The 24,455-nt window shown below is 54.3% G+C and overlaps 8 protein-coding genes across 8 annotated transcripts; 4 read left to right on the forward strand and 4 right to left on the reverse strand.

The window, feature by feature from the left end:
* Positions 1 to 201: 201 nt before the first annotated feature.
* BGZ61DRAFT_491113 (uncharacterized protein) lies at positions 202 to 3,048 on the forward strand (the record flags this gene model as incomplete). Its single annotated transcript, XM_046250401.1, has 1 exon — positions 202 to 3,048. The coding sequence occupies one exon, from the start codon at positions 202 to 204 to the stop codon at positions 3,046 to 3,048; it is 2,847 nt and encodes a 948-aa protein (XP_046108239.1).
* A 562-nt stretch (positions 3,049 to 3,610) lies between these two features.
* Positions 3,611 to 5,652, reverse strand: BGZ61DRAFT_344466 (uncharacterized protein; the record flags this gene model as incomplete). Its single annotated transcript, XM_046239700.1, has 2 exons — positions 3,611 to 4,593; positions 4,647 to 5,652. 2 exons carry the CDS (start codon positions 5,650 to 5,652, stop codon positions 3,611 to 3,613), a joined length of 1,989 nt encoding a protein of 662 aa, XP_046108240.1.
* A 340-nt stretch (positions 5,653 to 5,992) lies between these two features.
* On the forward strand, positions 5,993 to 7,470 carry BGZ61DRAFT_444603 (Low temperature viability protein). Its single transcript, XM_046244981.1, has 2 exons — positions 5,993 to 6,076; positions 6,135 to 7,470. The coding sequence occupies exons 1-2, from the start codon at positions 6,057 to 6,059 to the stop codon at positions 7,348 to 7,350; spliced, it is 1,236 nt and encodes a 411-aa protein (XP_046108241.1). The 5' UTR covers positions 5,993 to 6,056; the 3' UTR covers positions 7,351 to 7,470.
* A 282-nt stretch (positions 7,471 to 7,752) lies between these two features.
* On the forward strand, positions 7,753 to 12,045 carry BGZ61DRAFT_491116 (SAC3/GANP/Nin1/mts3/eIF-3 p25 family-domain-containing protein; the record flags this gene model as incomplete). Its single annotated transcript, XM_046250402.1, has 5 exons — positions 7,753 to 8,256; positions 8,299 to 9,775; positions 10,016 to 10,163; positions 10,203 to 10,508; positions 10,542 to 12,045. The coding sequence occupies 5 exons, from the start codon at positions 7,753 to 7,755 to the stop codon at positions 12,043 to 12,045; spliced, it is 3,939 nt and encodes a 1,312-aa protein (XP_046108242.1).
* Positions 12,046 to 12,361: 316 nt separating this feature from the next.
* BGZ61DRAFT_585287 (uncharacterized protein) lies at positions 12,362 to 14,134 on the reverse strand (the record flags this gene model as incomplete). Its single annotated transcript, XM_046256393.1, has 4 exons — positions 12,362 to 13,411; positions 13,478 to 13,729; positions 13,835 to 13,881; positions 13,911 to 14,134. The coding sequence occupies 4 exons, from the start codon at positions 14,132 to 14,134 to the stop codon at positions 12,540 to 12,542; spliced, it is 1,395 nt and encodes a 464-aa protein (XP_046108243.1). The 3' UTR covers positions 12,362 to 12,539.
* Positions 14,135 to 14,991: 857 nt separating this feature from the next.
* On the reverse strand, positions 14,992 to 16,797 carry BGZ61DRAFT_444608 (glycosyl hydrolase). Its single transcript, XM_046244982.1, has one exon. It carries the CDS (start codon positions 16,501 to 16,503, stop codon positions 15,457 to 15,459), a length of 1,047 nt encoding a protein of 348 aa, XP_046108244.1. The 5' UTR covers positions 16,504 to 16,797; the 3' UTR covers positions 14,992 to 15,456.
* Positions 16,798 to 18,725: 1,928 nt separating this feature from the next.
* BGZ61DRAFT_474139 (pseudouridine synthase) lies at positions 18,726 to 20,407 on the reverse strand (the record flags this gene model as incomplete). Its single annotated transcript, XM_046248546.1, has 4 exons — positions 18,726 to 19,261; positions 19,326 to 19,957; positions 20,070 to 20,226; positions 20,290 to 20,407. The coding sequence occupies 4 exons, from the start codon at positions 20,405 to 20,407 to the stop codon at positions 18,726 to 18,728; spliced, it is 1,443 nt and encodes a 480-aa protein (XP_046108245.1).
* Positions 20,408 to 22,444: 2,037 nt separating this feature from the next.
* BGZ61DRAFT_444614 (uncharacterized protein) lies at positions 22,445 to 23,648 on the forward strand. Its single transcript, XM_046244983.1, has one exon. It carries the CDS (start codon positions 22,860 to 22,862, stop codon positions 23,529 to 23,531), a length of 672 nt encoding a protein of 223 aa, XP_046108246.1. The 5' UTR covers positions 22,445 to 22,859; the 3' UTR covers positions 23,532 to 23,648.
* Positions 23,649 to 24,455: the final 807 nt, after the last annotated feature.

Raw genomic sequence — 24,455 nt, forward strand, 5'->3', positions numbered from 1 at the left:
GCCTAGATCCTTCTCGAGAGTACCAACTACCAATTACTTCCCGCGCGTCCTTTCTTCGACATGGGCATCAAAACCGTCCTTCGCGCCCGCCCTGTCGATTTGTATCCAGGCTCATAGACAGACGATGCCTCCGCGATCCATCACGCTCTCCCGCATCACCGTCACAGCACCAACGCAACCATGAGCGATTCAGCCGCACACATGATGAAGCCCGCGCGGCATGCCGCCCTGTCACCGCCTCCTAAAAACCGCCTTACCGAAGATATCCTCGCACACTTGGGCCCGCGCACAGCTGTGGATGCGTTGTCCACCGCCACCGGCGCGCTCCGGACATGTCTGAGCGGGGCTTCCATGACCGATCGCGACTTCACCATGCGCACCGCCGTCACCTCTAAAACAATCTGGGAATGGGTGGATGAGCTGCAGAACTGGCCTTGGCCGTCTGAGGGCGGCCCTGCTGGGTTTGAGATGCCTAGTGGGAAGCGTAAAAGGCTCTCCATTCAGATCCCGACCCCCGGCGAAAACGACAATGACTACATGGGTAGTCTGCTTGCCAAAGACGTGGCCAAGTACGAACAGAGGCTGGCTAAAATCCAAAACGATCTCAACAACCTGGACATCGAGGAGATCAAATCCCATGTTCTCAACAACCACATCCTGCCCTTGTCAAGGCCAGGCACCCCTCTTTCTGAGTTTACCCGATCCGGGTCGCTGTCGAGCTCCAGCTACAACCGAATGGAGGACCTGACTGCTGTCATCACTGCAATTGTGGTCAAGGCTCTGCCGAATTTGGCAAAATTGTCTCGGCTGTTGCAAACATGGACCTTGCGACTTAGCGTCCTACGTCGCGTCCCTCCTTTGCTCCTCGCCATTGAGGACGCGGAGGTCGCTGTAGGCTCCGGCTGGAATGCAATCTCGCTGCCCGTTACTAAGACGCCGCAGCAGCAGGACGAGCAATCACCACGTGGGCCAACACTGATGAAGAGAGACTTTGACGTGATGAAGCTCATTCTTGAGAAGAAGGTCGCTCAGCCTGGCCGCAGTCTCGATTACATGCTGGATTCCCTCGAAGGCTTGGCCGACACCCTGCCCGACGAATGGCTAGATCGGATGGAGGCTATTGAGACAAGCTACGCCGAATGGGTTGCTGCCTGCGAGAGAAAGATGAGAGAGACCGAGTGGGCCAAGTCGATTCAATCACGGCCTGTACTTCGATCTCCTTCTCCAATCAAGAAATCGGTGGACGCTGAGGATGCCTCGAAGTCTTTTACACAAAACGAAAGCTTCCTTGTCGACGAGTCGTTCAATGATTCCGACAGCTCTTTCGGTAGCGATGTTGAGATCGGCCCCATCCCATTGAGGCTGCCTCGTCCACAAGCGCCAACCATCAGAACTGGCGACCCTAGAAAGGTTTCTGGGGTTTCAGAGGCAGGGACTGTGGTTCAGGACCAACCAAAGGAAGATAGTTTTCTGGAAATTGAGCCAGAAAACTCCTCTTTTGTCATCGCCGAGGATGTTGAAGAGCCGAAGCAACACCGATCCGATACATTTAATGGCACCGGAGATGTTGCATCTCCCTCTACCGGAGAACAACCGCCCACTCCTAGAACTCAACGGCTCCCCGATCCCATGGGCCAGCCACCCCAAACCCCAAACCACGGCTCCAAAATGGACCCCGAGATGTTTGGAGACTCACCAAGTCTCATAATAGGAAACGAATCACCAGACCTACCGCCACTTCGCCCGGCGGCCAGGCGGCACAGCGATGTGTCACGAAACTCCACCCTCACATATCGAGCTTCAAGCCGTTTTGATGGCCTGTCCAGCGACCTACCCGAGGTGTCTGCTTCCCCAGACCTCCCTCGCACTCGGATTCGCGAAGCAGAATACCTTCAAGCCAGCCCTCCCAGCTCGCCGCCTCTGCCTCGTGCTGACTCGCGGGAATCGTCCATGCCACTGTTTGGCAGCCCTCTCATTGCACCTCGGGCAAACGACGACGACTTCCTCATTGACAACACCACGATCGATGATTCGTTCACGGACGATTTCGACGACTCGATTTCGCTATCGGAATTTACAAGCTCCTTTATTGACCGGCGAGGGAGCGCAGGTGACCAGCAACTTCAACAGCAAATTAGCCAAATCATCTCAACCATCCCTGCGAAGATCAAGCTCTCAAATGAAATGCCGGCTATTAACCTGAACCCGCCGGACCTCCAACTACCACGGATTCGTAAGAGGCCCTCAATTGAGCCCTTTCGACGAAGCGCCTCGAGCCTTTCCTCCCGAGCAGGCACTCCATCCTTCACCCTTTCCCCCGCCAAAAATACGAAACCGCGAAGTCGAGGCAAACAAGAGATCAAAGTCTACCATCTCTCTCGGTCGACTGGGGAGGCCCCAATCAAGCTCTTCATCCGATGCGTTGGCGAGCAAGGCGAGCGTGTCATGGTTCGTGTCGGTGGAGGCTGGGCAGATCTTGGAGAGTACCTTAAGGAATACGCCAGTCATCACAAACGACGATCTGCCGCCGGTAAGAACACGAAGGTTGAAGTCCAAGAACAACCCCATGTGCAACCTAGCGGTCGCAGATCAAACATGGGATCGAGCCCGGCCGGACGACCCGCATCAGCCCTCGAACTTTCGCCAATGAGTCCTCTCGCCGTTCGTAAGACCAGGCGGAGCGTGGGAGCTTTGAGTAGCGAGTCGCCAAGACTGTTCCCCAAAACCCCCGTGGTGACTGCTCCTGCGGCTGAGGAAGGTCCATCATCCGAAGAGTCAAACAGATCGAGATCGAGTTCGCGTCTCAGTTGGGGTGAGGATGACAGCTCCTTCCTGGGATTAGCCGGTCCCACGGGGAAGAAGGTCGAGATGAGCGAGGAGAACAAGCAATGGGTTCAGAGTGTGAAAGAGAAGGTCAGACTTGCTAGTGGGGAGCATAGGATCTCGTCTTCGGGCGAGAACAGGTTTGGGGAGTTGGGCAAGGTTGGTGGCACAAAACGGTTATTTCGAAAGAACGAAGAACGCCGAGAGTCGAGAGGGAACCGATGAGCTCAACATAACAAGCCATACATTCTTATGAACGGCACATGCGGAAGGATACCTTGCATTATGGAGTTTGGGGCGGCATGGTACTAGCATACACGGCATGGCATTTGCGTTGGTTTAACACGGAACAGTTTTTTTTGCCGGCGAACTGCAGGCAATGTTTACAGTCAATACCCACAATAAATTTCCTTCTGTTATCAATATTTTCGTCGTTGCGGTGACTCAAATGTCTTCGGAGACGCTTATGAGGTGACCGTGATGTAAGTTCCCATGGAACTATGCAGGATTTCTGTTGAACCAAGCGGAATTTTCCAATTAAGTCTGAATTGTGCACCACATCATTCACTATGATTGAAAGTCTAATTGAACAAAGAAAATGTCATTGTCATACTTGCCCTCAGGGCGAGAATGTGGCTTCATAACATAGTCAGGAAGGCAATCAACTAACATCCTATGGCCCAATCCTAACCAGCCTAACCAATGTTCCCGTGTCATAACGTGTCTCTCATATCCGTTTTACCATGTTCCCTTTCCGGCATTGCGCCACCACCACCCATCCATTCATTTAGTCGTCATCGCCGCCCAGTCTCCCCGCCCGACGCTTGTTCTTGGCGTCCTTGTCCTTCATCTTGAAGTGTTTCTTGCTGGACGCTAGCCGAACGTCCTTGGGGTCGACGCCGGCCTCCATGGCGACCACGGTGCGGGCCTTGCGGCCGGTGAGCCCCTTGGTGGCGATACGACCCTGCTCAGTGTACTTGTAGCTGAAGGGCATGGTTTTGGCGTCCTGCCTGCCCTTGGTGGCGAAGAAGCCCTTGTCGAGCTTCTGGGTCTTCGGGCCTGCGGGGAGGGAGATCATGTCCGCGCTGGAGCCGATGGTGGAGACTATGTCATCGTCGAAGGCAGCCTCACCTGAGGTGGCGTCAGTAGCAGTGATGGACAGGTTGTCGAGAGCCGCGTTGAAGGCAGCGCGTTGCTTCTCGGGGAGGTGAAGCTCGTCGTAGAGTTCGTCGTTGAAACTGTCGGCTTCCTCGAATCCTGGCGGCGGCGAAACCCAGAGAAGCTTGCCAGCGACGTAGTCCTTGAGAATATAACGAGCGGCACGAGACTCGTCGGGCTGGCCGAGACCCTGGGTTTGGAAGCCTCGGGCACGAGCATAGGCGCGGAGGAGCTCCGAGCCGGTCGGGACACCGGTGCCGCCCTCCTCGATAGCGCGAAGGCGGATATGAATACCATAAATGGCCTCGAGGAAGGGTTGGGGGATTCGCTGCGCGACGAGACCAGCCGGGCCGGTGAACTCACGGAGCTGATCGATGGGGAGGATGCCGTTGCAGACGAGGTCGCCCTTGGTGGTGGCGAAGTTGGGGAAGACGAGACCGGGGCAATCACAGAGAATAACGTTTTCACTCAAGTGGATAGTCTGGAAGTGCTTGGTCTTTCCGGGCGTCGAGGAGACGGAGACCTTCTTGGCGCCGATGAGGGCGTTGATGGTGGATGATTTACCGACGTTGGGGTATCCAACCAAGCCCACCTGGAGCTTGTGATCGGCATCTAACGGGAGGGATTAGCGATGTTCTGGAGTTTCCTGGGATTTGGAGCCTTACCTGCGTCTTTTGGCGCGTATTTGAGGAAGATGGCTTCTAGCTCCTCGACTGTCAAGATCTGTGTGTCCTCGTCATCCTCCACCTCTTGCGTTAAAGGTGCGCCTTCTTGTGCGACCTCAGTCTCCTCCTTCGCCTCCTCTGTCTCGGCCTGCTCCTTGGATGGCCCCGCAGCTGATGAAGGGCCAGCTTCGGGCTCCTCATGCGACTCATTCTCCAGCTCCTGCGCCTCGATCAACTCCTTAGCCAGTTGGGCTGAGAAGAACTTGTAGGAGATGCCCGCTTTGCGCAGGTGCTTGGCCCATGCCTTTCGTTGCATGGACGTCATCATGTCCGCCTTGTTGATGAGAAGCAAGTTCTCCTTCTTTGGGTTGACCTCTTTGACATAGTCCTCGAGATCCTCTGATCGGAATAGGAGGGGGTTTCTGGCATCGACAATCTGCACAATGAGGTCTGATCGCTCGATGACTCGCCACATCTGGCGCCAGACTTCCAGGTTTCGCTCGAAAGGAGTCATCAACAGATCGTTGTTTTCTTGGAGCTCAGCGAGTCCTCGCCTCCAGTTTAGGAACGACTCTCGCTCTCTCACGTCCAGCTCCCTGGGGGTCGTGGTGGCATCCCACTTGGGCCTTCGGGGGACGGTCAGGCGGTCTTTGTGCATCTTGTGTTTGCCGAGAACGGCCTGCTCCTCGTTGAACGAGAGGAGGTATTGATTTTTCTGGTCGGTGTGGATGATCTTAACGTTGTTCATCTTCTCGGCAGTAAAGTCGGTGCCGGCGAGCTCGGCCGTGGCGAGGAACTCGTCGAGGGCGCCCTGCTCGGTGACGGAGCGCATCTTGACCCAAGCCGCATCCTCTTTATCGTTGACGAGGTACTCTTCGCCGGTGGCGTGATTAACTCTGCTGACGGCTCCGACTCGTTTCCGCTCGTTGCTTTTGTTCTTTCCGAACCGGTCGTTCATGAGGGTATTCCCCAACCCCACGGACTTCTTGGACTTTGCCAGAACCATCTTGGCGGCGTAGTCGCTCTATGGCGCTCTTACTTCGGAAACAGGTAATGTACGGGAATCTATGTCCAAGTCGCAATATGGAATGATGATGGAATAGACAAAGAAATGTGTATGTTACGGCGATGAGAGGGCATGGAGAAGCGACTGTGCCCCGCTGAATAATGGACGTAATGGAGGGGCAAATTTTCGGGGTTGACAGTGACCTCAAGTATTAGCACTGTATTTCTGTGTGTATGGCCTTGTGGCCCTACAGTGTCCGTGGTGGGATAACTGTATGACAGACGATAAGGATTTTTTCACCCCGCTAGAATTTCTGCGCTTGGAAGTGGAATTCGCAGCCCAACCGCGAGTCCTCTCCTGATACTGTTGACTCACCAGCAATATTCCATCTTACATTCGCCAAGATGGCTCGAGGAAAGTGGATGTAAGTATTTGGAATGGATGCGCCTGCGTAAATCCATCAACTGATTCCGTGTATCTAGCGACAAGAAGACGGCGCAGCACTTCACGCTCGTCCACCGGCCGCAAAATGACCCCCTCATCCACGACGAAAATGCGCCGTCCATGGTGCTCAACCCTACACAGCCCGCAGACGGTCCCGCCAAGGGAAAGCACCTAGATGATTTGGCTTCAGAGCTGGGCTACGATGCCGATAACATCCGCGCGAACGAAGGCGAGGCTGCCGGCCACGGCGTTTACTTTGACGACTCCGAATATGATTACATGCAACATTTGCGAGACCTCAACGCTGGAGGCGGCGAGGTTGTATTCATCGAATCTACCGATGCGGCGAACCAGGGCAAGGGGAAGCAGAAGGAATCGCTGTCTGACGCCTTGAAGAAGATGAACCTGGAGCAGAAATCTGGCGACATTCTTGACGAAGAAATTCTGCCCTCCAAGAACCTCACTCGGGTCACCTATGAGGCGCAGCAAAATATCCCAGACGCCATCAAGGGCTTCCAACCGGACATGGACCCGCGATTGCGAGAGGTTCTGGAAGCCTTGGAGGATGACGCGTATGTTGAAGACGACGATGATGTTTTTAATGAGCTTGCCAAGGACGGACGAGAACTTGACGAGTACGAGTTTGACGAACAACAATACTTTGAGGAAGATGACGGTTGGGAGTCAGACGACACCGCAAAGCCGACCAAGGAATACAAGGAGGATGCCGTCCCTGATCTCGTCAAAGCCCCCGGGGAACAGCCCGACGAGGGACCCTCTCAGGACTGGATGGATGATTTCAAGCAGTTTAAGAAGGAGCAAAAGGGTGGCCGCCCACAGGTTGGGGCCTCGCCGTCCGAGTTGCAATCAAACTGGACGACAACCACCAACGGCGGAAGGCGGAAGAAGAGAAAGGGAGCGCTCACCAACCCATCGAGCTACTCCATGACGTCTTCGTCACTTGTACGAACAGAGCAGATGACACTGCTTGATGCGAGGTTTGACAAGATTGAGGAGGCATACAACGAGGATTTCGCAGACGATATGCAATCCGTGTCTGCCATCTCAACGGCGTCTAGCGTCCAAGGGCCGGTGCGCAGCGATTTCGATGGCATCATGGATGAGTTCCTTGGAGGATTTACCAAGCCTGGAAAGAGAACGTCCAAGAAGATGAGGCCCCAAACCGGGCTCGAGCAGCTGGATGAGATTAGGCAAGGCCTTGGACCGGCTCGAATTCGTGGTCGGATAAGGTGAGCGAGTGCTGGTCCGGGATATATTTATCGGGATACCTATCGGGATATTGTCATAAAAGTTGAGTCTATGGTCGTAATGAATATAAATGAAGTCCTTTTGCCACATAAATCAAAATTGCTGGACATGAAGTCTTGTCTGTTCCTGTCTTCGTCGCCCTCCTGTTCTATATAAAATGTGAGAGCCTCATGGACAAATCCGGCCTAGTGCGGATGCGCTGGCGGGGTGGCTGGAGAGATGAGTCACGTGGTGGTGTGTATCCGGCAACAGGAGCAAAAGCTTCCCCAGGATGGTAGAAGCTCCATGTGCTCACCTTCAACATCAGCCTCCGACGACACGCCTTTGTTCACCCGCCACGCATTTTGCGCGTTGCGATCTCTCCCCCATGTGCAAACGATTCCCTAGATGACTGCGACGTCCGTTGCGTCATCAAGCCAGATGTTTTCCACCTTCGGCCAACCGACGCAGAACCCGTCTCCAGCGTTCAACCCCTTCGCCAACAACACCGACGGGGTAGGCAGCTCATTCGGTCTTGATGGTGCCGGCGACGCGTCCCGGGCGAAGCGAAACAAGCAATCTTCACGGCTGGCCGACCAGAGCAACAATGAGGGAAAGCGAAAAGCGAACAAGCCCTTCCAGGACAAGGATGCCAACTTGAGCGATGGAAGCAACAAAAAGGGCAAGAACGGCGACGAGAGGAAAAGGAAAGGCGCGGACCTGAAAAAGAATCGAACCAACGGCGGCGACCCTTCGAAGAAACCATTACCACAAAACGCGCGTGGCAATGGGCTCAACGCATTCGCCGCGACGCGAACCCCAGCATCGCGACCGACATCATCCTCGAGCACCGATTTGGATGACAACCCCGTTCCTGAATCTTACCACTCCAACGACCCTCATGCCCGAAAGGTATACGAACAGCTGAGAAAGGATGGCATTAACCCTCCACAGTGGCCGTCGCAACCTGGGAACCCCAACAACAAGGCCGAGGTGACCAAGTTTCGAGAAAGATATGAAGCGTATCGCGACAGGGTGCGCGCGTCCTTGACGAAGGCTGGCCTAATCGATGATCCGGAAAAGCGAAAAACTTTGCAGGACGCCATCAACTTCAAGGGTATCTGCGAGGACATGTGCCCCGAATACGAGAAGATTATGCGCATCAACGAGAGTGACGTCCACCTGCCCGAGAAGAACCCCAAGACGACCTTCCCCGATACTCGACGGATGGTCAAGAAACTGGCGCGCTCTGCTGCCGGTCAAGAAGCCCCGCTGCCCATGGATGTCCGATCTATACGCGCGCTTCGACGAACACTTGACTACCTAGTCGACGACCTCCTCCAGAACGATGGAAATCTGCCAACTTTGCACAGTTTCCTCTGGGACCGAACTCGAGCAATTCGTCGCGACTTTACATTCTTTTCGTCTCTCGACCCGGAGGAAATGAAGACTCAGGTCTATGTTCTCGAGAACATTGCTAGGTTCCACGTCACGGCGTTGCATCTGCTCTCCCAAGAAGGCAAGGCACCTCAGGATTTCGTGGAACAACAAGAGTTGGAGCAACTCGGCAAAGCCCTCCTTTCTCTGCGCGATCTATACGACGACTGCAATGAACAGGGCGTCGTCTGTGAGAATGAGGCCGAGTTTCGCGCGTTCTATCTCATCTTCCATGCATTCGATCCTAACATTATCGAAACACTCCAACGACAATGGAAGCCCAACCTGTGGAGAGATTCCGATGAGGTCAGGACCGCAGTGTCTCTGGTGGAAGCTCTCCAAAATACTCAACATTTCCATGGACCCCTCAAGGATGCGCCTTCATTGGCTGCATCAGCGGCATACCATACCTATTTCCGGATTGTAGAAGATCCAAAAGTCTCATACACCATGGCCTGCTTTGCAGAGTGTCACTTCCCTCACCTTCGACGTTCTATCTTGACGGCTATCAAGAAGGCACTAGCACGTCCACGAGAGTCATCAAAAGACGTTACAACCACAGTACTCAACAAGTTCCTCCGATTCGACACTATCCAGCAGGCCGTTGATTTTGCGGAGCTACACGATTTCGAGTTTGGCCAATGCGAAGAGGACCCATCAGATCTCAGCCGTCAATACCTGATCTTGGATAACCGGAAATCCCTGCCTCACCACAGACTACAGCACCACTTCTCTCAAAACCTGGTGGAGAAGAAGCGTGGTTCAAGGGCACTTCCAGACTTGATTCACCAGAGCGTCCTCGAAGACCCGAACGCTGCAAAACCCGCGATCAATGGTTCTGTCGAGGGGAGTCTCTTTGTTTCAGACACGGAAAAACCGACGACCCAAGCCTCTATCCCAACCACAGCCAGAACGACAACCTCCAGCCCCTTTGCCCTGTTTAGTCCACCTGCAGGCGGGTCGGGAAGTAACGGCGCCCTTAGTAACAATCTAGGTAAGACTCCCGCGCCCCCCATATTTAAATTGCACCAAAGACTCTGCGCATCAGCCCTCTCATGTACTATTCGCAAGAGCCTGTACTTTTTAGGCGAACAACTCGCATTCAGACGGAGACTTGAGATGCCATAGCCCGCGAGATGATTCTCGGGGCAACAAGATGGCTCGAGATGAACCACTGGAGATCTGGCAAAAATACGCCCAAAGCCACTGGTTCTGACCTTGCTTTCGTTTCTAGGGATCAAATCTAACGGAGTGCTGCCGAACCCTGGCTCACCTTTCCAACAAGCACCTTCTCAACCAAGCCCGTTCTCACAAGCCGCTACTCTCGGGACCAACAAACCGGCCATCAACCCATTTGCCACGGCTCAACCACAAGCCACTCCGTCGGCCCTCAATGGCGCTCCTACCAATGCCGCTTCCAGTGCTCAAGGCCAGTCGGGGGCTTCCAACGGGGCTGCTTTCAACCCCTTTGCGACATCATTTGCCCCGTCCTCAAAACCTGCAGCAAAGAGCCCATTTGCGTTGGCTGGCGCATCTGACACAACGGGAACACAGCCACCAAAGCCAGCAAGCCTCCCCTCCTTCTTTACTCAACCGCAAACGGCGACTCCTCTCGGTCCACAAAGCGATACGAAGAACTCGATGGCACAGGCTCCCCCAAGCACTACAGCAGAACCGGCCAAGACTCCCGGAATCAACCTCGTCCCACCTACTCCCAAATCAACCTCGTCGGCCTTTGCCTTCCCTCCCACGGGCTCTAGTTCACTCACAGCTAGTACCATTGATGTCACCGCTCCACCAGCATCAATTGGGATCCAACACAGTCTTGGAGCTCTCCTAGGCAAACCTTCACCAACCCCTCCTACAGATGGCCAACCCCCAGCAACCAGTAAACCAATTCCTGCCCTAGGGACAACGGCACCAACAAAACCGGCATTTCCGTTCCCAAGTCCCTCTTCTTTACAGCCCTCGTCGACGCCCGGCATTCTTGGGCTTCCCTCGACAACTACACCCACACCCGCCCATGTACAGAAACCAGCGAGTCCTCCACCTCCACCCCCGCCTCCCCCTCGCGACTTGATGGGCGACTTTACGAAATGGTATGTAAAGGGTGACGACGGTCTTATGGAAGACTTCCAGGGATTTATGCTGGACAATATTCTGCAAGGCGTCTTCAGGAAATTCCAGAAAGAAGAGGAAAAGAAAAGGCAGCAAGAGGAGGAAGCACGGGCTATTGCAGAAGCAGACAAGTTCCGCGTCTATAGTCTTTCGGTCAAGTACTTTTACCGATGGCGGGAGATTGCGCGAGAGCTTCGCCTCAGCCAATTACGCCGGAGTGGACGTGATCAAATGAGGTCATACTATGAGGCTCAGCGAGCGGCGCAGCTCAAGGCTCAGAAGGACGCAGCTAGACGAGCAGCCAGAGAACAAGCTGAGCTTGCAGAGCTGAATCGCCCTGACGAATTCATGGACATGCTCAAGCACAAGAAGCCCAGCAAGCGACAGGCAGAACATGCCCTACTGGCTTCGGGAGTATTATCAGGGGTCAGCAACGAGGAAGCCGCCGTTTCAAGGATTGTACAGAAGGCACCTTCAGTCAATGGCTCAGTCACGAGCACCCAGTCAAGGCTATCGCGATCGTCAACCGTCAAGAGCGGTTCCAAAACGCAAGCCTTGCGGGAGCAACTCCTCGGTGATCGGTCAGCCGGCTTCCGTCGCTCGCTACCTCCCATGTCATCAGGGGACGCCAGCAGTCCGGACTCAGGAACGAGGGTCAGCAAGGTGTCGGAGCGTTGGCGATTAAAAGCTATGGGCATCGTCCAAATGCCGGACGGGACGGCGCTTCCCGAATCTCTGGCCAACGAAGTCCGATATGGAAAGAAAGGATACTCGGGTATTGGTTCTATGGGCCCTCCAACCAGCGGGGCTGTTCGTCGAGCATCCATTGCCGACCTGGCCCACCCAGACGGGCCAGGTCTGCTTTCAGGATCCGAGGAATACCTCAGTTCGAGCGGAACGGAGACTGCGGCAATGAAGCACAAGAGAAAGCGGCCAACCGAGGATGACGGGGAAGCGACTGGAAAGGCCATTTCAAAGGTGAACGCGCATAAACGAGTCATGAGCGACGCACAGAACTTGATGAGCGAGCTCCGGGCAATGCGGGAGGAGATGGAGGAAGGGGCATCATGGTTCAGGGACCAGAACGAGCGACTGCAAAGCGAAAATGCGAGCAGAGGGTCGACACCATGGGACCAAAGCATCTAGGTCGGCGTTTAGCGGGAAGCAAGAACTCACGATGGGAAGCAAAGCATTGACGACTCGCATCAATGCGTTCGGAGGCCAGTTTTGTATTCGTTAATTGGTTTGGCGGTAATTCTCAGGACCGGAGATACCCATAGAGTTGGATGGTGGATGTGGGGTGCCTTCTGGTTTTGTTTTGATATTGATTTTGTCCTTGATCAGCGATGGCATGGGGATTATATATGTGTGTACACCATAGTTTTTACAGACGGCGGCGGGAATGAAACAAACAGATCACACGGCTGGCGACGAAGCCAGGAACAAACACACATTGACTCCTGATTGACTCGTGAATTGTATATCCTGGGTATCATCCATTGTATTTGACTATTAGGTGGTTACATGTACTTCATGCTCATATCGTTACAGCTCATCATTGTCTCCTATCCAGCTTCCGATATCCAACTCGCTGCCACCCGCGGTATCATTACAAGAAAAGGGACTAGGATAGAAACCTATCATGTTCCTTTCTTGGGCGGTGGAGCGAAACTGGTCTGGATATTTCGAACCTCGATGGGGGCGACGGAGCCCCAGGAAGCCTTCTTCATCAGGTCTCTCCGAGATCCACCAACGCGCTGCTCCTCCCATTGCGACTCGGTGTCCCGGTTTTCCCGTTGGGTTAGTGGAACAGTATTCCGGGGACTGGCGACGGTGAAGCCTGGGCTGAGAAGGGGAGATCCCATCGGCGAGCGGTGATCGGCCGGGTTGTAGGGTTTGTGGTGGAGGAGCGGAGCGTTGGACCGTGTCGAGGTGGTGGAGGTGGGCGTGGTGTAGTCGTCTGGAGAGGCCAGCTGCCGCGGAGAGGAATGGATTGGCGGCGGACAAGGAAGCGTGGTGGTGATGTTGGAGAGCTTGGGACTCATTCGGCTGATGCCAAGTGCGTTATGAGAGCCCCAGGGGGAGGAAGAAGAGTCGCCGACGACAGGATTGGAGCTGAGGGCCGCAGCAGGATCGACATAGTGACTCTCCCGCATCGACACGGGGCTCTCTTGACCATTCGGACCGTCCCGGAAGCCCGGTTCCATGGGTGTCAGATGGGTCTGGCAGCGGAACGAGAGCGACGAGGCGCGGGCGCGGCGAGTACGGGCAGCGCGGTTCTTGCGCTTGCGATATTGCATGTAGACGCAGCCGCCGATGATGAGGACGACGACGAAGGCGCCGATGGCGATGCCCGCGATGGTCGTGTTGGCGAGCGTGGCGGATGAGGCCTTGTCCGAGCTCGTCGGGTCAACTATCTCGATGGATGTGGCGGCGAAGACGGTGTCGTTAAGGCCGAGGGTTACGCCGGCGGCTGGTTTTTGTTGGCATCCGGCTTCGAGGGCGACCAAGACTATGAGTGTGTGTGTTAGTAGCAGGGTCAAAGTGAGATGAGATGAGATGAGATATTGCGACTAACAGTTGGACAAGTACGTGTGAGTGCGGTCTGCCCTGACGCAGGAATAACAACTCTCGTAGGAAGCGCCGAGCATGGCGCCGCTGTCGGCTGCACAGTAGTCATACTGCGCTCTGTCATCTGGACTCGTGATGCCCGTCTTCAGGGCATCCTCCAGGGGACCGCATGCCTCAGAGGTGACGCAGGGATTGGAGCCGATGCCAGATGCGTTGGGATAGCCAAAGACGCAGTAGTCGAACGAGTAGCGGAGGTTGTCTAGGATACGCGTGTAAGTAGGTTGGTGAGGACATACACACGGGCAATGCGAGGCACTACAAGGCACTGCAATATAAAACCCAGGAATCATGTATTTGAACTTACACAGGAACCAGTTCTGGTCATTCTCGTCCCCCGCGAAAATTCGCTCTCTTGGAGACAGGTCAGACATTGCTGGAACTTCTTGCCCGTGGTCTTGCTGTTGTAGGCGTCGTCATCGCAGACGATGTCGTCGCCGTCGGTGTTGGACGCGCTGGGATCGGAGCGGTCGAGGCCGGACGAGTCGAGGCAGAAGGAGGCGCACGGCGAGTTGGGGGTGACCTGGAGGGCCGTGGCGATGGGCGACAGCAGCAAGAGGATGGACAGGAATAGTGCAAGTGATGACGATGGCGATCGGCAAGCCATGGCTGCGGCTGGCTGGGCGCGAGGCTCAGCGAAGGATTCGTCGGTGGTCTGTCTGATGGGTCGCTCCAAGCGGCCGAGGCCAGACCTGCTGTGAAACGTCGAAGATGGAGCAAAAGAGAACGAGTGAGAGGAACGAGTGAGAGTGTGCCAGCCACTCTCTAAAACATGGGTATCGTAGTCTTTCGTGGGGGCTGGAATTAAGCAGACAGGCAAAACAAGAGAAGCCCGTCGAGAACGAGGCGGGGACGAAGCGAACAAGACTCAAGCGAGAGAGAAAGAGGGAATCTGACGAGAACGAGCAAAAGCTGGAAAAGGGAACGCAAACTCGGTTCTATATCATCCAGCCCCCCTCCCCCTTAGAGTCAGTCTCGTGTGGCGTCGGGATATACAGGCGTTTCCAGCCCATATCACACATTTCACGACGGCGGTGCGTGAGCCCACCTTCTTTCTGCAGGGGAAGCGCTGGACAAAGGCTGAAAAAGGCTGGACAAAGCTGGAAAAGGCCGCTATCGAATCTGGAATCCGGGCCATTTGCCGCCCGGGAGAAGCTGTTCGAGCGGCGCAGACGCAGGGCTTCACGGCAATCACAGCTTAGCAGCTTGAGAAGCCCTGGTGTGGTGGCCGCGGGCCTATCACAGCCGGCGCCGGGGGGTTGTTGCGCGCTGCGGGCCGGCGGACGGCGGCCAATCGGCGGGGCGGGGTTTGCGCGGGCGGAGGTGGGTGGGGCTAGAGACTGTGACGGGCGCTTAACGAGGCGCTGTGATGCGCTGTATTATTCTGCGATGCGCTATAATATTCTGCAATATTCTGTACAGTAATAAGCTGTGGTGCTGTGGTGCTGTGATGCTTCAACTAGTTATCAAAGTCCCCTAATTCTCTCGTCTGGGGAAGTGCGTGCAGCCGGAGCATAGAGGATCCATTGGTAGGCCTTTCATTCCCCGCGATACTCCAAGTGTCCAAGTCCTCCCACATCAAACAACCCATGCGATGCGAGTATGGACCACATGTTCACTGCCGATCCGGCCTTGTCCAACATTTAGCATCCAAGTTACTTTGACATCACACACTCCGTATTCACGAGAAGAAGCATATGCCCAAAATTCCGGATAATATTATCGTCCAAGTAACTTAGCCAGTATCTAAGTCAGTATCCACCCATCCATCCAACGCCCAATTCATGCCGTCCGCTTATCCATCTATTACTCGGGGTATCCTGTCATATACTGTCATACACGATGATGACTTGTCACGTCCATATTTCCAATATCCCTCTCCACTAAGTGGCTATCTCATCATATCCCCTCATATCCCCTCATATCCCATCACAGAATCGTATATCCAAGCACATACATGCACCGCACCTTCGACCTGCACCAGCCGTGAAACACCAAGACGCTGGCATCTTCGGAACTCGTGCCGCCGCCGGGCCCCTTGAGCCCCAGCTCCGGCGTAGACAGAAGCGGCGCCGCGCCTCGGACATATGTGCCGGAGATGGTGTCTGACACGGCGTACTTGACGTCGTAGCCGTCGTCTGTGTACATGTGGCTGCTGAAGAAGAGCAGGTAGCGTCCGTCGGCCAGCTTGACCAGGTTGGGCGCCTCCACCAGCGGGCCGTCCTCAGACTCGATGCGGTTCATGATGTTGACGGGCCCGCCGATGAGAGTCGAGCCGTCATCCGCCGCCACGCGCTGCAGCCGGATCGGCGTGTCGGTGCCGAACCGGTTGCCGTCGACCTTGTACACGATGTAGCGTCGCCCGGTAGCCTCATCGTAGAACCCGGCCGGGTCGATGGCACCGCCTTCGTCCTGAGGACAGATGAGAGGGCCGTCGTCCATCTTATAGGGGCCGACGCTCATCTTGGACCGCGCCGTGCCGATGCAGTGGCCGCTCCCCGATACTTGGCCGGAGAAGTACATGATGTAAGTGCCGTCGCCGAGCATTCTCACGTCGGGAGCCCAGAAGTTAGAGCCGCTCGTCCAGCCGTCCTCGGGGAGAGCATCTTGCTCGAGGACCGTCCATGGGCCCCAGACTTCGTCGGCCGTGGCGACCTGGATGTGGTAGCCGTTGCCGCTGGTCGCAAACGACACCCACTTGCCGGTGCTGTCCTGGAGGAGAGCGGGATCCGGGAAGTTTTGGTCAATGACGGGCGCCAGGTCTGCTCGTCGTCCGAGGCGAGAAGAAGACCTGTCAGTGGGCCAGTTGAGAGTGATCTTGAGGGGGGAGACAGAGGTAGTAGAAGAGGAAGAAGAGGGAGAAGCAGGGGTTCTTCGAGAAGGGATGGTCATGGCGTAGGTAGAGTGAATAAGGAGGAGGAGGGTAGTGAAGAGGGTAGTGAAGAGGAACCTCGTCGAGTCAGTCATCTTCAACATATTGACTTTGGTTGGCTGGTCTCTGACCGTGATGGTAGAGGTCGATGACAGAGAAACGAGGTGCTGTGTATAACAATACAAGCAAACAAGAATGAATCAGCAGTGTCGTCTTTCTTGCCCAGTCCTGGAGTTGCCTGCCAGTCACTGAAAAGCTGCCTTGTCCTGCTTCTCTCCCCCCATGACAACTCGAGCTTCAACGCCATACTTATATACCAGGGGAATCTAGGACTAGCCACGACCCCCCAACCCGCCAAGCCAACACCGACTCGATGCCGTCCTCTCAAAATAAACCCTCAATGCCTCCCTTCCCCCCCCCCCCCTCTTCTTTCTTCAGCCCGACCCCCATTTCCCAAGCCAAAGCCGTGAGCCCCCCCGTTCGGGCCGGGGCCATGACGAAGAGGGTTACTTAGTTCAGGCACAGGCACAGACACATGCGGATGATCAGGGCAGTGGCACAGACGGCAACGAAAGGGGAATTAACGAATGAAATCGCCAGGGGAACCACATGGGAGAGCAATCCGGACGGCATGGGGACGAAAAAATAAAAAAGAACCAAGGGGAAAACACGGGGGAGAGTCGAAACAGCCCATGGGCGGTGGGCCGGAATGGTTACGGCGAGGCTGTGCCATGCAACAGGAACTAAACCAACCGGAGAGGGAAAAAGAGAAGAAAGCGCTCGGGTGGCTCCAGTCAGGCGTGTCCAAGTCAGCGACTCAGCGCGCGCGGGCAAGGATGCGACGTCTTAATTTCATGCGGTGGACGGAGCCGCAGGGAGGGTTGAATGCGGTGAAGTAGGTATGTATCATGGGAGTCGTGGAGTCGTGGAGTCAGGGAACATCCATCCGAGTCATGGAGTCATGGAATCATGGAATCATGGAATTCCAGAGAAGCCAACATCTACCGCACGGCGCAGTCAGCTACTACCACGCTGCATCTTGCATCTACAACCCCATTGCCAACAATTGCCAACATTTTCCAACATTGCCAGCAGACATGTCGGCCGAAACACCACGTACCGGGGTGCGCAAGTGAGCTCGGGATAACGTCCTGCGGCCTGATTCGCGCCTCCGCGTAGCACACTCACTCACTCACTCACTCACTCTCACTCGCTCGCTGTCGTGTCGCGTCACCTCGTTCCGTTTCAGTTCCTGGCGCGTCCTTGGGGGAAAAAAAAACCCTGCACGAAATCCTCAACTTCCAGAGCCCTGGTTGGCGGTCGCGCAAATAGGATCCCGCACAGAGGATCCCGGCAGTGTCAAACTGCACGCACGTATGACCGACAGCAGCCACCGCAAGCCTCTTCCTTTCGGCGCAAGAACAGGCAGACAGACTCTGCCAAGATAAGACATAAGACGACTCTACTAAGCCTCACTGTCGCAGTCACTCTCACCCTCACTCAGCTGCTGTCGTCTCGTCTCGTTCCGATGCCAACGCATGCATTGCCCACATGGCGCCGTGTTTCACCATGATGGGGCGAAAGCTCGACCTCACCGGCATTTGGCCTTGGCCTCATTCAACTTGGCCTCATTCAAACTCATCTCTGGCTGGCATAATTAGGCAATTACACGCATTGATTCGCACCCATGGACCAACCTTAGACGGCTCAGATTGCCGTAGAACCCCCTACGACTCTCCCATGAGAAAAACAAGATACGTCCGTCCACTCACTCACTGTCTTGGTCTTTCTTCCATGGACCGTGAGCCATGACACCATGACACCATGACCATGACATCTCCAATCCCACCCTTGTCCTGTCACTTCCGCCTTCTATTTTTCGCCTCTCGTTGGTTGCACAAGACAAGACAACGACAATGACTACGCACCTTTGCAGAGATCCATCCAAAGTGGACACAAACCCGTACGGCACTTCCGGTCGCAATGCCAACAGACACCCAAGCACGTACCATCGGATTCGGTAAATCCTTTTTTTTTTTTTTGGGTCTCTCTGCCTCCATGTCCATCATTCATTCACTTGGCAGCTCGGGATGAGCTTTGCGCCGTTTGCATGGATTGCCTTGCTTGCTTTTCTTATCGTCCTTTTGCATTGAGAGCCTTCATCTACTCCTACCGGGATTTTCGAACCAAACGCCAAAAATGTTCCCCAAAAACTGACAGTCAAAGCGGAATAAAAACCAGAACAGGAAAAACCAGGGAGAGTATGGTACAGCACGTACACCGCCCCATATCAACAAAGCCGAGAACCATCAAGGGTTGGAATCCCTCAATCGCTCTCATCGCTGTCCTCCCCCTTCTTGCCCTTCTTGGCGGCCTTGGCTGCCTTCTTCTCCGCCTTCCGACGCTTCCGCTCAGCCTTTTCCTCGGCAGTCTCACCCTCATGCTTCTTGCGCTTCTTGTCCTCTGTAGGAGGGGGCGAAGAAGCATCAGCTCCCTCCATCTTGGTGTCCTCGGAAGCCTTCGCGGGGGTGGCGGGAGCAGCAGCAGCGGCCGCAGCAGAGGCGTCGGGCGCGCTGAAGTCCTTGTACTCGGTGCTCCACTTGGCGGGAGTGGCATCGTTGGCGCGGCCGTACTTGTCCAGCTTGCCGTCGGCCTTGAGCTTCTTCTTCTCCTGGGCGACAGGGCCGAGACCCCAGCGGCGAGGGTACAGGTCGCGCTCCATGATGCAGCGCTTGACCTTGGCGACAACGCCGTGGTCGCAGGTCGACATCTCGACGGTGGACATCTGGGCAATACCCAGAGCAATGGCCTCACCCTTGGTGGTCATCAGGACAACCTCCTCGTGGTGCTCAATGGCAGCCTCTGTTGGACGTGAGTTAGCGCTGCTTCCTACAATGGCTAAATAGACTTGAACAATAAAACGTACCGTATCGGAGGAGACCGGGAAGCATGAGCTTGGCACCGTAGCAGACGGCGTTGACGGCGCTGTCTTTCACAACGATTCGCTTGTACGAGGTCAGGAGAGTTTCGAGGGGAGAGATGACACGGCGGAGGTAGGACTCGTCGCGGGTGTTGTCCATCTGCCACTGGGCGTCGAGGACGTCGTGAAGGGTGACGAGGCCCTTGTTCTCGTCCATAGCACCACTGCGCACTCGGCGAAGCTCCTGCATGTGGCCGCCGACACCGAGGAGGAGACCAAGGTGGACGCAGAGGGTTCGGATGTAGGTACCAGCCTCGCAGCTGACCCAGAAGACACCGAGGTGACGGTCATTGTCAAACTCGATGAGCTTGCTCTCGTAGATGGATCGGATACGGAGCTGGCGCTTGACGGCCGAGATCAACGGGGGACGCTGGAAGAGCGCACCGGTGAGGGTCTCGAGGGCACGGGCAAACTGGGCCTGGCCGCCGGGCAGCTTGTCGTGCAGGCGGATGACGGCGACGTACTCCTTTCCGGCACCTTGTTGAGACTTGACCAGACGAGTGGCGCGGTCAACGCAGACAATCAGACATCCTGTAACCTTGGGGTCGAGGGTTCCGCTGTGGCCGGTCTTCTCGCATCTGGAGGGAGGGGAAAAAAGTTAGCAAAAAGCGGACACGGACAGAGGCAGCGGCTGAAGCAGACGCGGACGCGATTGCGGCGGGACAAGGCCACAAGAGAGAATTGACGTACCGAAGAATGCGCTTGACCCAGGCGACGACCTCGTGGGAGGACGGGTTGGAGGGCTTGTCGAGGTTGATGACGCCGGAGCTGATGTACGACTTGAGGTCGCGCTTCAGAGGCGAGCATCCGTTGGGGATGGGAGTAAAGTGTCCGGTTCGAACCAGGACTGCGGCCGCCAAGTCAGTCTCTCAGTCTCCAAGTCTTTGCTTCAGTAACAATTGCCACTCACGCTTTTCGTAGTTCTTGAGGAGCAGCGGCCACGCGCTCGTGTCAATGGCAGGTGTCACGGCCTGGGGCTTGATGGTGTACTCGTCCTCCGACCCCTTCTTCACAAGTTCCTTGGACATCTTGGGCAGGTGCGGCTGGGCGTCTTCACGCTGTCGTCTGATTAGTCCTTTGCGGGTGTCTGATAATGTACCGGGCCAAAACAGTAGGTGCTTCTGACGAGGGAAGGAACGGAGGCGGTTCGTGATTTCCTCGGTGTCTGCCCGGTTTGGTGGTTGGCAGCTTCCAAATTTTTTTCTTGCCATGTGTGGGGGCAATTGTAGAAGGCGGAAAGCTGCGAGCCTCTGTGGCGCCAATTGAGCGCTAAACCTAGTTTGGGAAGGAGCCCACGTGTGCCACACTTACCAGCCACAGCTAGATCCGATCCAGCCTCGCTTTGACAAAAGGGCTCCACCGCTAGTCCGGAATCCACTTGACGAGATTTCTCGCCAGCGACCGAAGTAACCCAGTCATGCAGCCTACCCTAGAGGTGTCTAAAACCACAGTTATTCGAACACAATATCAATCAGCAACACTAGTACTGATATACCGGTATTGAATAAAGGACTTGGTTTTAAGGGGAACTTTGGTATATTTTCTACAGGCCGAATGGTGACGGATCTCTGAGTATTCCACACAGGCGACTTTATAGACGTGGGGTGGACTTCATAACAAGGAACTACTAACTCGCCTCCGCGGCCCTAAAACCTTGGGCAACCTTGATGCAAATCCCATCCCGAAACTGTTAGACTATATCTAGACGGAGCATATTTGTCGCTAGAATAAACCACCTCTTTCCATACCTCATATTACTGGGAGAATAAGCCGAACAATTAAATGAACCACATGCAGATGCTACCCTCGGGCTAGATATCGGTCTGTGAATGAAAACTGTAGTTGTATCCGATCTCCCCCCCCCAATAATGAAATGTGGCAGCCAGGCCCGTTCCGAATTGGCATCCATGATATCCTTTACATTTGAACGTCTCGAGCGCTGATTTGAAAGACACTTGAAGCGTTCAAAGCTACTTGAAGGATTAAAAATACCAGAACATCCATGACATGCAAACTGAGCTATAGTGCAGTGTTGGAGCCATTTCAAGATGGCTTCCTTGCTGGGTTGCTTTAGGTATTGAACTGAGTGGGGTTGTTGAATTATGTCGCAAATTGTTTTAGCCTCTAACAATGTCAAACCCAGAGGACCGAAGGAAGCTGAATCCGGAGGAGGTGACAATTGTGAAAACATTGGATCCAACTTACGAGGACAAAGTGTACAACAGGAACTTCACTCTGTAATAGTTGATCAATACCTTTTACCGAGATCTGAATGATAGCAGGGCCTCAAAGATCTCACGCGGGCTAGTGAAACCCGAGGAATCGTACACTGTGGATGACCGCCTATTGCTAAGAAATTCAGGCCGTGGGTTATGTTCCCAGTCGTCGTGATACATGCTACAGCTTTCAGTGGCTCCTTGGGATCGACTAGGTTCTTGTTCTTGCTAGCCTACTGTGGTGCATCGTCACCAAGACACATATTTCGTAGCCGCAGTATTTACTGGCTACTGACTACTGACCAAAGTAACCTCTCGAACTCCGTCTATCGCCAATTCCTGCACAATCTCTTCATACTCCTGGGATAAAAGATAAAGCCAAGTTCCTTGTACATTGAGTCGCGAGTTATATGTCGCAGTACGTTGAGCTTTATCGAGCGACGAACTCCATCCACATCGAAGGATTTGGCTGCAGCTTCGAGTACCTTTGACTGGCATGAGAGTCCTCCGGTCTGCGAGCGCGAAGCAGATCCAAAGCCATATTGCCATTCCAGACATTTCCTGCCGCAGGTGCAATGACCTTCTCAATCTTGATCTCGTCCCCTCAGCTATCTAGAAGAACTCAGTATGCCAGTCCTTCACCTCAAATCTAGCTTCTGTCATGCGGGCATGATGAGCCCAGTAATGGATCGATATCGGAGAAAACCCCACCTCATACAAGGTAATTTTGGATGTGACCTCGTTGGCAGTGGACCATTCGCAAGCAATCAAATTCGGATCCCACGTACGCATTCTTTTACGACATTGGCCAGCCATATCGCGAGTGGATTGCAGCAACCCCAATGAATCCTACAATCATTTTCAACAGTTACGCACGTCCAGAGTGAGGGGTAGAGAGAGAGCGCCCAAACACAGATTCCCACCTCAGCCCCAAGCCTCATTGAGGACACACCCATTATCCGCGCACCGGGTTGGCTTGACACAGCCCGCCCTTTTAGCTATATTCTAGCTACTTTTCAACTACTTTCAGCCGACTTGCAGCCAACAGCCAATAGAACCTGCAGTGTACTGAGACAGACATGCGCCTAATGGCACGAGGCAGTAAGGCAAATGAAACATCAGCGCCACGGATGAACTAGACCGGACTCTTGGTCCCCTAGAAAAGCAGGGTCTTTCCGCTCGCGAACCGTCTTTCCACGCAATTCACCTTCTACTACTTCAATCATTCTCTGCTAGTATCTTAGGTTCTACCACTTCTATCAACATGGATCCCCTCAGTATCGTTGCATCCGTCATCGCCGTCATTGGAGTCCTCAAGGGCACCTACAAGACCCTGGACAACATCAAAGACCTCCCAAAGGCCTTTAGCGAAGTCAAAAAGAACCTGCCTCTGGTCCGAAAAATCCTCCAGGACGTTCGCGATAAGCTCGAGGATTCTGAAGTCTTGATCCCGGAGGACGAACGCGAGTCCGTCCTTGCCATACTTCAACCGTGCGACAAGTCTGCCACTACACTCAAACGAATCTTCGGAGAGCTTGAAGAGAGGTGCAGGAAGGATCAGGCCGAAAAAAACTGGACGAAAATGCGTACTTGGTACTGCACTGCTCTACGACGTACCAAGGCAAATCGGGTCGAAAGTCTGATGAATGAGATTATGAGCGGCGTGCAAAAGTTGGGCTGGAACGAGATATTTAATCTTTCGAAATCACAAGACATGGAGGATTTGAAAAGGGCCATCAAGGATCTCTCGGAGGTGGAACCATCTTTAGAAGACTCTGAATTCGACAACATGGGCGTCATCAATGCCGAACAGCACGTCGCCTCGAATGCCAGCGCCCAGCAGTACTTTGCGCAAGGTGGCACCAATTCTTACTACTCGGGGACATATAACATCACTGGTACTAGTGCCACTGTCAACATTGGTAAGGAGTCTTGAAGCTGTTGGTGGGAGGCGGGTGGTGGACCGTTGCTCAATAGCGCCTTAGGGTTGTTGTGTAACGTACGTTAACCATAGTTCAATGACTAGACAATAGAATCATCATGCAATGCCGAGAACATAGTACGGACTCTCTTGAAGATAATAAGAAGAGGGATATGCTGGTCCTCGACAGTCTCTACAAATGTACATATGTAGAGGCCAAAAAGAGGAGCCGGCGACACGTGAAAGGCAACTGTGAATGGTTCACCAATTACTGTCCCTTCCGGGCTTGGCTGGAGAGAAAAGACTCTAGTCTACTCTTAGTAACTGCTCCTGGGTGTGGAAAACAATCACATTCAACAACTAGTTGCTTCTTCAAAGACGGGTTCAAGAGCCAGAGGAGCGCGAAAATCACTGTGTGCTGCCTGTTACGACAAGTTTTCGACGAGGACCGGACTCTTCTATCAGAAGGTATCCTTGAAAGGTTCAAGAAAGATGGAGAGAGGCTTCTTGAATCTTCTCACGGTCTGTGGGATATCGTCGTCGAAGTTGGGAGCCTTGCCAATAAGGAAATCATCTGTATTTTGGACGCTTTGAGCGAGTGCGAGGAAATTGAACGAGGGCAACTGATCCAAATCTTGACTGACTACTGCAGAAGCGACCATACAGGACGGAGCTTGAAGTTTCTGGTGACGAGTCCACCACATGAAACCATTGGGCGGCATTTCAAACGCTTCCAAAGAAGAGTAATTATCATTCATTTACACGGAGAGGATGAAGGAAAGGTCAAGGAGGTAGAGAAAGAAATCGACATGGTGATCGATGAGAGAATGTATGACCTTGGAGACGATCTACCCTCTCAAGCCAGAAGCGCAAGAAAAGTTGGGATCTCAGCTGTGACGGAATCCAAACCGCACTTATCTCTGGGTATACCTCATCTTG

Source organism: Ilyonectria robusta (assembly GCF_021365365.1).
Source record: "Ilyonectria robusta strain PMI_751 chromosome Unknown BGZ61scaffold_4, whole genome shotgun sequence".
Lineage (NCBI taxonomy): Eukaryota > Fungi > Ascomycota > Sordariomycetes > Hypocreales > Nectriaceae > Ilyonectria > Ilyonectria robusta.

Coding starts and splice junctions, on each gene's coding strand:
- BGZ61DRAFT_444614 (XM_046244983.1), top strand. CDS start 22,860: ATGGATCCCCTCAGTATCGTTGCATCCGTCATCGCCGTCATTGGAGTC.
- BGZ61DRAFT_444603 (XM_046244981.1), top strand. CDS start 6,057: ATGGCTCGAGGAAAGTGGAT. Junction 6,077..6,134: donor ATGGCTCGAGGAAAGTGGAT/GTAAGTATTTGG, acceptor CCGTGTATCTAG/CGACAAGAAGACGGCGCAGC.
- BGZ61DRAFT_444608 (XM_046244982.1), bottom strand. CDS start 16,503: ATGTTGAAGATGACTGACTCGACGAGGTTCCTCTTCACTACCCTCTTC.